The sequence below is a fragment of the Centruroides vittatus genome, unplaced genomic scaffold (assembly GCF_030686945.1).
Source record: "Centruroides vittatus isolate TY-2023 unplaced genomic scaffold, ASM3068694v2 contig_958, whole genome shotgun sequence".
Taxonomy (NCBI): Eukaryota; Metazoa; Arthropoda; class Arachnida; order Scorpiones; family Buthidae; genus Centruroides; species Centruroides vittatus.
In genome coordinates this window covers 997198-1011128 of record NW_027122637.1, presented here as the reverse complement: position 1 = coordinate 1011128, position 13931 = coordinate 997198, and the positions used below count along the sequence as shown (strand labels likewise).

Below are 13931 nucleotides of genomic sequence, written 5' to 3'. Positions count from 1 at the left end.
TGAGCATTACAGATAAATTGTAAGTTTGATCGTTTAATTGGAAGTTAATGCTGAGAGGTATCTTGAAAGGGCTTTGATTTTCTTAATGTTTATTAAAAGTGTTAAATGTATCACTGTTGCAAGTTATGTGTTCGCAGATAGTGAGCAGGATACCTTACAAATAAGTTTAACAAATCGTACACGACTACGTTGGTCCGTTGCAAAGTTATACCAAACCGAACAGTAACGGGCTCCCTAGAGGCGCCACATCATGGCCGTTTATTTATATAAGAAAAAATAATATACAAATCATTGCTACACGCACAGGTAATGACAGGAAAGAAATTTAACACTCCCCCTCAATGATTTGTCCCATTTTGCTTACAGTCATCTAGTCCAAGTTGTCTAGCACATTTAACGTGTTTTCCAGTACACACTGATTTTGTTAAAATGTCTGCTACCATTTCCTTGGTAGGGCAGTACATAATACATACATTCCCATTCTTCACTTCATTTCTTACAAAATGATATTTGACATCAATATGCTTCGTACGTTGACTCACACGATCATTCTCTGCCACTTTCATACAACTTTGGTTATCCTCGTACATAGTTACTTTCTTATCGACGGCTTCCCCAAGGTCCAGAAACACTCGCTTCAGCCAAGTAGCCTCCTGAGCGGCTTCACAAAGTGCAACATACTCAGCTTCAGTCGAGGACAGTGTCACATTGCTTCTTACTGTACCAGGATACAGGACTGTCTTGATATTTAAAGACATACCCTGTATGCGACTTTCGATCTGTGTTATTACCTGCCCAGTCTGAGTCGACGAAACATTCTAGTGTGGTTCTAGCGTTGCTCTTCTCACCCAATTTCAGTTTCCAATCAGCTGTTCCCTTCAGATATCGAAACACCCTCTTCACCTCATTCCAGTCAGCTGCTCTTGGTTCCTTAGTACACTGGGCCAGGATGGAAACTGCTGCCAATATATCTGGGCGTGTGTTGGTTGCAAGGTACTGTACAGTAAACTACCTATACCCTTGAGGTACAGTTTGTTACTTTCCATCCTTGGTCCCATCTCTTTAATTTTGAAATATCCAGGATCAAGGGGAATCTTGCTGATTTTTGCATCTTGGAGTCCAAATTCTACTAGTTTGTCAGTTATAAAATGTTTTTGATTTAGATGGAATATTCCATCACCATCTCGATCAAATTTGATTCCGAGGTAATGATCGATATTTCCGAGGTTTTTCATGTGGAAATATTTGTTAGTTTCCACTTCAAGCCAATCTAACGCTTCTTTGGAGGTTGATGCTGCAATTACATCATCAACATGTACAATGATGTACATTGTTGCATAGCATCTTTTTCCGGTGTACAGACAGGGGTCATTTATGCTCTGCGCAAAACCGCATTCAGTCAGTACTTCATGCAATTTTCTGTTCCACTCAGTAGCTCCCTGTTTCAATCCATAAAGGTTTTTCACAAGCTTGCAAACTTTGCTCGGTTCCTCTGTGTCATAGCCTTTAGGTTGCTGCATGTATACTGTATGGTGTAGGTCGCCATTCAAGAAAGCTGTCTCAATGTCATAGTGATTCACATGCATTTTACGTTTAGCTGCTAAAGTGAGCAAGATCCTAAGGGTTGTTGGCTTTGCCACTGGAGCAAATACCTGGTCATAATCTTCCCCGTATTTTTGACTGAAGCCTTGTGCCACCAGACGGGCTTTGTATCTTGTCGGTTTACCATGTGGATCACGTTTAATTTTATATATCCATTTGCTTCCAACAACATTTGCTTCTGGTGGTGGATTGGCCAACAACCATGTTCCATTTTTCTCGAGTGCACAAATTTCCGCATCCATTGCCTTTATCCACTCATTCGCATCTTTTCCGTTGACGGCTTCATCGTAGGTTTTCGGTTCAGAAACAACCGTACTTGGCATTGCTTCAATCAATCTGTCTGGGTGACGACCTTTGTTGTTTCTCGTAGAGCGACGGAGTGGCAGATTGTCCTCAGATTGCTTGTTAAAGATGGCTTTTTCATTTAGGTTAACTTCCACTTCGCTTTTGCTGTCATCTTCACTGTGGTAATGTGGGAGGGATGAATTGTTGGTCGAGCCCATGTTGTCATGTGGATCTCCTTCTATGAAGACAACGTCACGACTTATCTTAATTTTCTTGGTTACGATATCCAGCAATCGATAAGCTTTGCTGCCACTTTCATATCCCACAAATCTTGTTTCAGTTGCCTTTACATCCAGTTTCTTTCTTACTCCAAAAGGAACTCTTGTGTAAGCAATACATCCAAAACGGCGGAAGTACTCAATATTTGGCTTCTTACCTTGCCATTTCTCATATGGTGTGATTGGATCCTTTTTTGATGGTAATCTGTTCTGGATATGATTTGCCGTCATTAATGCCTCACCCCAGTAGCATTTTCCTAATTCTGCATCATGCAGCATTGTTCTTACCATCTCACAAAGAGAGCGATTTTTCCGTTCTGCCTTGCCATTCTGTTGAGGGCAATCTGGTGCTGTGGTCTGAACTTTAATACCATGTTCTTTGAAAAATTTACGCAGGTCTTCATTCATGTACTCAGTTCCTCTATCAGATCGGAACTTTTTCACCTTGCATCCCATTTGTGTTTCAACATAATTTACATATTCCTTTATTTTTACATTAGCCTCGGTCTTGTGCTTCAACAGATAAACTTTGGTATAACCAGTATAATCATCTATAATCGTTATGTAATATCTATTTCCACCAGGGGTTCTCACTTGCATGGGTCCACACAAGTCACTGTGCAAGAGCTCAAGCTTTGTACTACTACTATTCATCGATTCTTTTGGAAATGGTTTCCGCAGGCGTTTTATTTTTCATGCAACTTTCGCATCCCACAGTGCACCCGCACTCATTAATTTTCATACCCTCGACACTTTCGGCAGCCATATAACGCATTACAGATGGATCACGGTGGCCACACCTCAAGTGCCACAGATGTACGCACTGTTTCTTGGGCATGGATAATACTTGTAAAGCATTGTGTTGGCTCAACACAAATAGTGATCCCCGAAGCTCAGCCTTTGCATGTGTCTTGCCATCTCGTTTTATGTAGCACTGCATTGTTTTGCTGTCGAAATACACATCATAACCTCTTTGCATCATTTTTAAGACCGACAATAAATTCCCATTTAATTGTGGTACATATAACACATTATCTAATTTTAACTTGCCATTTGAACTATCTTCATTACAAATTAGTTCACCATGTCCAACTCCGCTTGCAGGCACTTCTCTTCCATCAGCCACACGAACAATTTCACGGTTGTTGTTGTTCAACTTTCTGAAGAAGTTCCTGTTGTTTGTCATGTCAGCTGTTGCTGCTGAATCAACATACCAATCCCTTGTAGTCTTCACAGCAAGACATTGTTTCATACCTAATGGCATATTTTGTGCGCTCACACATGCAGAGTGGCATTCGTATGTTTCATCATTGTCCAACGGATCATACTCTTCCTGGACTTCAGTTAATTTTACTTTGTATTCTTTCTTTTTCTTTCCTCTGCCCAATTCAGGACAATCTCTTTTCAAATGGGGACCCCCACAATAGTAACATCCGGTTTTCTGTTTACGGACCATTGTTTTCAAAGCCGTGGCTTCATCCGTATTCATGGTATGTCCAATCGATCCTCTTGATTGCTTCTCATACTCTTCCATGATCTTAATCTTTACGAATCCAAGAGTGAGGTCCGTATCTGCTCTTGCCTCAAGAGCAGTCGTTAATGTATTATAACTATCAGGCAAACTTCCCAACATAAGAATTCCCATGAGTCTGTCACTCATTTGTTCTCCCGAAGCGGTTAACTCATCTACTAAATCCTCTATACTATTTAAATGTCTTTCCATATCCTGCCCCTCTTCATACTTTAAGTGAAATAATTTCTTATACAGACTTACTTTTTGTGTAAGTGTTGATCTTCGATGATGTTTTTCTAACGATTCCCACATTTCCTTTGAAGTTTTTGCCTTTTTGATGAGCTGTAATTGCGAATCTTCTACCATGAGTCCGATTTTACTTCTTGCTTTTCCATCTTTTAGTTTCCATTCATTCGTCTGTGGCTCAGGTGGTGGATTGCATACAACATCCCATAAGTCACTGTCAATAAGTAGCAGCTCCATTTTAAACCTCCAAGCCGGATAATTACTCCTGTTCAACTTCGTGATAACCGTTTTCACACTGTCGGCCATCTTGTCTTTGTTCTTGTACACGTACGCTAAATAAACCCGTTACGTAAAATAAAACTCTGTCTCACTATTCACTCAGTAAATACCTGTGTCTGGGCCCATAACCTGTTAAATTTATCACTGTTGCAAGTTATGTGTTCGCAGATAGTGAGCAGGATACCTTACAAATAAGTTTAAAAAATCGTACACGACTACGTTGGTCCGTTGCAAAGTTATACCAAACCGAACAGTGGCGGGCTCGCTAGAGGCGCCACATCATGGCCGTTTATTTATATAAGAAAAATAATACAAAGGTTACATAATACAAATCATTGCTACACGCACAGGTAATGACAGGAAAGAAATTTAACAAAAAGATTTAACGATTTAAGAAATTCATTTAATTTTTCTGTCATATTGTAATTTTATTTGGCAGGATTTGCAGTCTTGATGTCATTAGCATATGCATTGATAAAATAAGAGGTTACAAAAGTGAGGATCTTATTAATATAAGCGGCAAAAAAAATTCAGTAACGAATACCTTAACTTTCCCGGCAACATTTAGTTGCGTTTTGTTATCATATCTTATTTTAAAAACTTTTATATTTTTAATTTTTATAAAATGACAACACTAAAACTTAATTTTGAGGGTAATGATGTGTTTTATAAAAAATTGTAAATGCGAATAACGAGTAACATTGTCATTAAGTCTGATCCCTCTCGAGATGTGAGACGACCTCTTTATTTTCCCACTCCCTCGACCTATAACCATCAAAATTTAATAGCATCAATCCCGCTATACCCAAACCTCTCTGAAAATTTCGGAAATTTTCGACAAAAAGCACAGGAATTATTAAGCTTCAAAGAGGCTAAACAAAATCGTTCCAAACAAATACATTAACATCCATACATACAGAAATACCCCCGATTTTTTTGCCCATCTTGACGTTTTCAAGCTGTTCTGAATCCAAAATGTAAAAATCTTCGGGAGGAGTTATTTTTTGACCGATCGCAATACTGTACTTTTCTTCTGTTATATATAGCAGAGCCGGGAAAGTAATAAGTTACTAGAATAGAACCTTGAGGTATAGCTAAAACTGTGGAGAATTCTTGAAAATAGAGACCAGAAACTTTTATTTTATAAGTGCACAAAGTGTAGAAATAATCAAGCCAATATAATATTATATTGTTTATTTCAAATTCAGAATATAAATTTATATATATATATGGGTGTACTATAGATTACTCCCTATGGAATTTCAGGACTTTGATTATATATTTGAACTCAGGGGACCGAGACGAGTTCAACGGTACCCTATTTTTGGACCGGAGACGAAAAATAAAAAAAGTTATCACACTTTTTAAGTTAACGTACTTTTTTAACGCTCTCATGCAGACGGCACCGTAGTTGCTAGTATTGCCATCTTGCGGTAAAGTCTGCAAACCGTGACGTCGGACTACGGTCATCTCCCGGAGCGTTAAACACGCGATACGAGAGCGGAGAGAGCGACGCGACTTCCGATCATCGCGCGATCGCCATTTCGGTTAATGTTACTTATGGCAGCGAACATGGCGGCCCGACTGACCTCTCGTATGGGCGCCACCACACGTCGCCATGTGCTAAACTAGTGATCGATTCACGGTAGTTCTTGAACAAAGTAAAAAAAGAGGGGAAACGTCTACTAAAGGCAATTTTAACGGCAAGCGACGGGACTCCCGATCGCGATAGCGAGGCCGACTTAGCGGAGAGCGACGCGACTCCCTATCATCGCGCGATCGCCGGAAAAAAGTATGATAACTTTTTTATTTTTCGTCTCCGGTCCAAAAGTAGAGTATCGTTGAACTCGTCTCGGTCCCTGAGTTCAAATATATAATCAAAGTCCTGAAATTCCATAGGGAGTAATCTATAGTATACTTATATATATTAACACTTTCCACCCTGTGGGCACTAGAGGGCCTCTTTAAGCAAGCCCATTATGGGTTCGGTACAGTGGCTAGAATATATTCTAGCCACTGTAGGTTCGGTCAGGCCCACAATGGAGAGGCCAGGTGGTGAGGGACGGGGCCCGACATATCCGGACGGACCCCCCCCCGAAAAATTCCTGGGGATTTTTCGACCCGTCGGGATCGAACCCGGGTCCCTCAGAGCGGTAGGCTGCTACCTTGACCGCTCGGCCATCCGGCCACTAAATATTTAGAGACGGACATTCGAAGCAACAGAGTTGAAGGCCTTAGCTATGTCCGTGTAAACGACAAAAAAAGGTAATTGTAATTCAAAGTTTGGTAAAATTCACATTGTATTTCAAGAAGGTTACTGGTGGTAGAGAGATGAAGAATACCAGAATGTTGAGCACTGTTAATACGCGATGTAATTGGTTTATATATGGAACAGTAAATACAAATTTAAAAGATCTTTAGCATAACAGGAGCAAGAGAATAGGACGAAACGAATCATGATCCATTTTTTCGCAAAATAGAAATAACATAATATCCAGTGGCGGAATAAAAAAAAAAAAAATGTTCAATTATAAAGGGAATAGGCGAAGAACACTAAGTAAAACAAATTATCTAAAAAGTAAACAAAACAATGTGAATTAATTCAATCGTTATCATTATCTGGATAAATATAAAATATTAATGTATTTCTAGCCGACAAGAAAAGATAAGCTGATTATAAATTTATGTCTGATTTTAGTTGTGCTTTTTTATTATAAAGTTTTCACCGCTAGGGTGCTCTTTCTCGCAATGGTGGCTGGTGCTTTCCCAATTGTGAAATTAGGAGCTCTTGCTTTGAAACAATTAAGTAAACCTTTAGCAAATGGCATCAAATCACGGGCAAAAAACAGTCATTTCTTCAGAACATACATATGCATGCCACCAGCGCAACGTAAGTGCATGGTTTATAAACAAATACCAAATTTAAAATTGTGATGCAATAATTACGTCACGATAACGTCACTATTGTAATTTTGTCTCAACTTTTAATAGAATTCTAGACATGTGTTTTCGTTAAGCGAATGACTTAATACTGAGAATTGTATTTTGCTTATTAAAATCCAAACAATATTTAATTCATCAGTTAATTTAAATAATTGAATATGAAATATGCTATTAGTTGAAGTTACAGAAATATTTCAATTTTTAGATCACATTTTGGATTATTTAATAAATGATACAACCAAATTAAATTCTAACATCTGGATTTTAAGGTAAAATTTAAACAGAATAATAAGGTTACATCTTAATTTGAAATGAGAACAGTCTTAATTGTTTTTATGAGTAACATAAATATAATTTTAGACTCAATTCAAGCTCTGAATGAGACAGTTAGGACCTTAATGGAGCTGTAGAGCATACTTGTACAAGGAAAAAAGTCAAAGAAACCATACCTCTATGTGTGACCCTTTGCAAGATATATCCCCCCCTAAAATTACTCTATGTGACGTATTCCTCTGCTTTTTTTCCTATCTCCAAACACCCCCCATGGATTTGTGTATTTTTTGATTTGAATTAGTTTGGTAGGATGATTTCAGGAACATAAGCTTAATTCACTAAGTTAACATTGTATAATTGAGTTAAGGAAGACTATTTCTCTCTAGCTTCTGTTAATAAATATAGAGTAGGTTAATACAGTATTTGCACATCTTGAATTTTGTTGGAATACAATTGTAAATGAAAAAGAATTTAAACTTTATTTTTTTTTAAATATTACAAATAACAGTCATTTACACACTAATAACAATTTTAATTCAAAAGTTTTACTACAGAAGTTATAAAAAAAACAAATACAAAACTTACAGTCAATAAAGTATTTGCACACTTTGAATCAGAAGTTCTTAACAGTGCACTATGAAGTCTTTAATACTTTGTATGAAATTCTTTTCTTACAATCACTTCATGCAATCTTTTTTGATGTGGATAAAAATTAATTTCATACCAGTTTTTGTTTGATTTTCTCCATTCTTCCATCAAATATTTCCTGAGATTATTTTTGTTAGTCATCTTGTGTTTTCTTATTTTTAGATCCAAAATAAGCTATAAATTCTCAATAGGATTGAGATCTGAATTTGGGGTGGACAAAGTTTTTATTTTAATTTATAAAGCATTCATTCATTTACAGTCTTGGAGTCATGAAAGAAATTATTTTGTCAATCCAGATTTTTATCAGGCAAAAGTTTAAGATCACTGTCTTTCTGCATTAATAAAGTTTTGATGAATAATTGTTCTAAAATTTATTTTTGTTTCCCCTGAAGAAGAAATTCTATACGTGTCAAAAGTGCTTGCGAGATATTTTGTGTTTACTTTTGTGCTTTACTCATCAAAACTTTATTAACACTGAAAGACAGTGATCTTAAACTTTCATCTTGGCAGTGTGTTTTTATTTTCTATCTGTACAGTAATTGTAATCATTCTCATCCCATTTTTCTTGCACTTTTCTCATTAAATTACCTTGCAATATCTTTAAGTATGATTTAGTATCCATACTAGGACATTGTGCGACTTTGTCATATCACAATAGAATTGAGGTGGAACCAGAAAGAAAAAAGCGATCCCTGCAGTTTTGCACAGAAGAGGCAATCCTTTGTTCCTGTCTAAAACTGTACTTTGAAAATGTTTTTTTCACTAAAACATTAGGTTGAATAAAGGTTTTAGCTTAAAAGCAATATTTGTGGAATTTTTTGATTATTTTTATAAAAGAATGAATATCATTTTGCAATAGAATATTGATAATCTACAATTTTAGAATTGGCATGGCTTGTATATTCTGAAAATCATAATAATTTTTGACATAAGCAATAACATATAAATCTTGAAATTCTAATTTTACTTTTCCTACTTTCTTACTTTAAAATATTGGAATCATGTCTAATTTGATCCTCAGAGTTTTTTTTTGCAAATCTCCATGTTTTAAGACCTCCTGAACCCAAAAAAATAAAAGAAAAAAAATGGAAAAAATTCTGTGTATGTACAGTACATTGGCATCTATTTTGTTTACCTCCATTCTGAGATATTAAAGTTTAAGAAATGAAATTTGGCACAGTAGCTTGTGTATGAAGTGTATTGATGCTGTTAAATTTTAGTGGTTGAAGGTCAAAGTGATAATGAATATTTTACTCATTATCTCCTTAAGTCAAGATATGACTTAATAAATATTTTACTTGTTATTAATATTTACAATTTTTTTTATAAAACTCATGTCTAACGTCAGAATTAAGCTTTTTGCCATTTTAGAGCAATTAAAAATATAAGTTTTTATAACAAAATCTCATAACAGATGGCACCACACACAATTTTATTTATTATGCTTAATAATATAAGTTTTTTTAAAGAAAATTGCATAACAGTTGGGAAAGTTATGCAACTTATTGCTGAATTTTTTTAATTCTAAGACAATAAAAGTGTAATTGACTATAGCTTTTAAAAATAGTATTTTTATATATAACTTTTAAAATTTATATTTATCTATTTGATAAATTCAAATTATTTTAAAATTATATATGTGATATAATAATTAATATTAATGTAATCAAATTTAATTTTTTAGTGTATAACTGGCTAGAAGTTAATGTGAAAATGAGATTATTAAACTTGGGAAAGCCATCAGAAGTACAAAAATTGAATGAAAACATGGCCATTGAACTTGGAGCTGAATTACTTGGAGAAACAATAATATTTAGCATTGCTGCTATAACTCTCACTGCAGAATATGTCAGATCCTCTATAAAAGAACGAGAAAAAGAAGAAGCGAGACAAGAGTATTTTAGCAATTTAGAAAAATCAATTGAAGACCTTAGATTTACTGTTGAGAAACAACAAGTTGAGATCAGACATTTAACAAGACTGTGTTATTCTTCTTCGAAACATAAAGAAGAACATGAAGATAAGAAAGAAGGCAAATCTTGAAATTATATATACTCTTGTTTTCTAAGAAATTATTTATTAAAAATGGGATAGACATAAATTAGAATTTTGAAATTGATTATAATAAAAGTTATTGTAGACAATGTACTATAATTTTAAAGACATATAAAAGATATTTTCAAAAAATTGCAGTATCTTTTAAAGTAATTTTATATATCTTACGTATTGTACTTAAAGTGCACGAAAATTTCGAGAATTTTCTTCCTTTTCTGACTTTTAAAGCACTTTTTTAAAGTACAATACGTAAGATTTGGAAAGTTCTGACTCCATTGTTTTTTAAATTTCTCTTTACAATATAATTTTATATAATTTAAAAAGAAAAATTATTCGAAAATGCTAAATTCTTGACCTTCAGTACCCAAGTTTCTTTAAATAATTTTTTTTTATCATCTTATCAAGTTAAAATAATAAATAATAATGAATTGTTTGCACACAGTAATGTATATTATTCAAATAGAAAAAAATACAAAAAAAAATATTTTATGATAGTGTAGGAAAATTGTAATAAAATAATAAATAGAAGTAAATTTTAAGATCCTGCTGCATCTAATTTATTTTTAAAATTATTAAATATATTAGTTTGAAGAGTATACAGTTGTAAATGTATTATTATACACATGTCCAGAACTTCAGGATGAAAACAATTGCTAATAGTGGATAGCTATAAAAAGTCATTGATCCAGTCAGTGGCAGTTTGCATAGATGTATGAATGAAGCAAATGGTGAATGACTATGCATATTTTTGCTAGAAAATGTACAGGGGTCATGTGACAGTATTGACATGACTAAAAAGTAGTTGGCTGCAGTAAAAATAGCTTTGGTGATGATTCTTGACAAGAAGCAATAACATGAGGAATGTGTTACTTCTGACTCAGAAAATTTGAAGATACTGCAGAATCACTGATGTTACTGTGGAGTTTGGAATTGCACAGGCTCTGGCAGCATTTCAAAGGACTGAAATGTGTTGCAGACACACCACACACACACACTATGACTGCACATGAAAACATATTTAACAGCAACAGCAAAATACAATCTAAGCAGCACAGCTGGTGAGCTTGCAAATTATCTCCATTCTAGTACAGGAATGAGAATATCTCAACAAACTGTGGCTTGACAGCTACAAAAAATAGAACCATATGCTTGAAGGTTTATTGTCTGTGTGTCTATCTGGAGAGCATTGTAGAGTGCATTGAAATGGTGTCAGATCCACTGAAATTGGATAATACATCAATGGATCAATGTGCTGTTTGCCAATGAAAGTTGTTTCAGTCTGAAATCGGATTCCAGACAGTTCATCTGTCCATAAACATGGTATGGTGTACAAGCAACAAAATGTGCAGAAAAGGGCTGCAAATGTGATGGTGCTGAGGTAATGGTTTTGGCTGGCATTATGATTGATGGTTGCACCAAGCTACAGGTGCTAAAAACCAGCACTATGACAGTTGATTGCTGTTGTACAGAGGTTATTGAATGTCATGTTTGATTTTTCCCTGATGCCATTGGCAAAACATTTATTATTATGGATAATAACACCACACCTTGTCAAACCATTGCAGTTACACCTGGAGACCAAGGATATCCATTGAATTGTCTGGCTTGTATGCTCCTAGACCTAAACCCAATGGAATATGTTTGGGTTGTACTGGGGAGATGAATTGCTCTTCAAAATCTCCTGCCAAAATAAGCATGGTCTCATCTACACTCTGAGGGAGGAGTGGACCAATATGCCCCAAGAACATCTGAATCACCTGATGACAAGTCTACCATGACATTGTGATGCTGTGTTCAAGGTGGACAATACCCAGAGAGACCAGTACTGACTGGTCCCTCTGGGTATTGGTAAGCACTTTCCATCCATTTTCCACCTATGTCTAACTGCTGTATGTATCTTTTTCATCAAACACTAACTTTTATTGCTTTGATTTGTAAAATCCTGCAAGTTATGTATTACCCTGTGTTAGATATCTAGTAATACAATTTGTCTTCATTTATCTAGTTCTCCCTATTCATGTACAAATGTTGTCCAACCTTAAGTTTTGGATGTGTGTATCAACAATTAAAAAAAGGAAAAAAAACATCAAAATCACAAGATGTTAGAAACATTGATTTTTAGAAAAGAAATCAAGGCCATGGGTGAGATATGAAGCCTTAATGGGCAGTATATAGCCCACAGACTTCTAGTTTGAGACTCCTGATCTACATATTCCAGTAGTTCAACAACGAACTCTTTAAAAAACGGATCTTGCTGGTCCGTGGATTAACTTGTAGTGAACAATTGAAACTGAATTCATACTAACAATCAACTTGATGTTCTGTCCATCCTCTTATGGTTGGAATTGTTTGTGAACTTTTGTCCTTTCATATGTAACCATTGTTTCATCTAAGATGAAGGTCGAAACCACATTAACCCTAGATAACTAAACTTGAATCAGTGTTACTCTGTAACTAATCATTTGACTCATAGACTACGAATTAAAAAGTATATTTTTACATTTCCTGTATTTATTTCAAACAAATTAGTGTATCTTAAGAGAAGTATTATAATATTTCAATTAAAAAATAGAAAGGTGGTAAAAATTAGCATTTGCACTCTTGGCAGATGTTAAAAGTGTGCTCTCCACAAATAGCCTTGTTGCAGTAGTTGCATATGTACTTTGTCATTCTGCGTTTCTTAGATGGACAGAAAGTACAAATTTTGTGTCTGTTTGCCACACTTTTAGTCGATAGTAATAAAATACAGGAAAAACGCAAAAATATTCACATTGGCTGATTATGGTATTAACACAAACTTCTGCATGTTATTGCTATACATTTGACTGTTAGATGACGATTACAGCAAATTGCGAAAAGTAACAAGTGTACAGCTGTGCTTATCACCCTCACACTCATTTTACTATTTATGAAGGTACTGTGAGTGAGGTGGTGTAAGCACAACAGGAACATCTCAAATTTGCAAAACTGGCAGGGGTGGGTAGGCTATTAGACAAATATTTAGTTATATAGGGTTAATTGATAAATATTAATTTCAGCTGATCATTAGGTGCATTTACAGTAAAGCATATTCATAATGCAAATCAATTGTATTTTGAACGTCAATTCTATCCAATAGTTTATAGCTTCTTGTCAGAGAAATGCATAGCTGAAAGTTAAGACATTACATATAATTGCTGGAGACAATTTCACCTGATGTTTCTCTCAGATAAAATTAGCAATAGCTTTCAATGTTATATGCCATTTTCCTTGATCTTTCCTTCAATATCCTTGAAGGGAATTGTAGATGTTATCATTTTAAAGTGTTGAATTGGTGCTGTAGGCCTCTTGTCAAGTATCCAGTGTTCCTATATTTTGCAACATGTTGAGCTGTATTGTAATTTAAGGACAATTGTTGGTTAGCTTCTTTAATATTTAGTCATCATCATCAATTAACTTCATCAAAAGATTTTGTTTCCCATTACTTATTTTGTCGTACAACATTTCCCATCAAGAATCAGTCAGTCCATTGTCGACGAGAAATGCAAATGAAATCTGTTTACATGTTTTAATAAATGTGAAAACTTATGAAATATTTCATTAAGTAGATGAAATATGTTGATGAATATACATCAAAATTATTGCTAAGATATTGTAAATCGTTTTTTTCTAGATTTTAAAAACATGGTATGTAAATGAACTTGATGATTTTGCAGTGAAAATAAGTTGTGTGTTTGAATTCTGTTAAGTCACAAAAAATGCTTTATATCAAATATAAAACATTTTTACATGAAATTAATAATTGCATGTAATCCAGTATAATTATATAT

The 13931-nt window shown here is 34.8% G+C and overlaps 1 protein-coding gene across 1 annotated transcript; it reads left to right on the top strand.

The window, feature by feature from the left end:
- Positions 1-6944: 6944 nt before the first annotated feature.
- On the top strand, positions 6945-10250 carry LOC136985344 (putative OPA3-like protein CG13603). Its single transcript, XM_067282611.1, has 2 exons — positions 6945-7093; positions 9752-10250. Exons 1-2 carry the CDS (start codon positions 6952-6954, stop codon positions 10108-10110), a joined length of 501 nt encoding a protein of 166 aa, XP_067138712.1. The 5' UTR covers positions 6945-6951; the 3' UTR covers positions 10111-10250.
- Positions 10251-13931: the final 3681 nt, after the last annotated feature.

Coding starts and splice junctions, on each gene's coding strand:
- LOC136985344 (XM_067282611.1), top strand. CDS start 6,952: ATGGTGGCTGGTGCTTTCCCAATTGTGAAATTAGGAGCTCTTGCTTTG. Junction 7,094..9,751: donor ATGCATGCCACCAGCGCAAC/GTAAGTGCATGG, acceptor TTAATTTTTTAG/TGTATAACTGGCTAGAAGTT.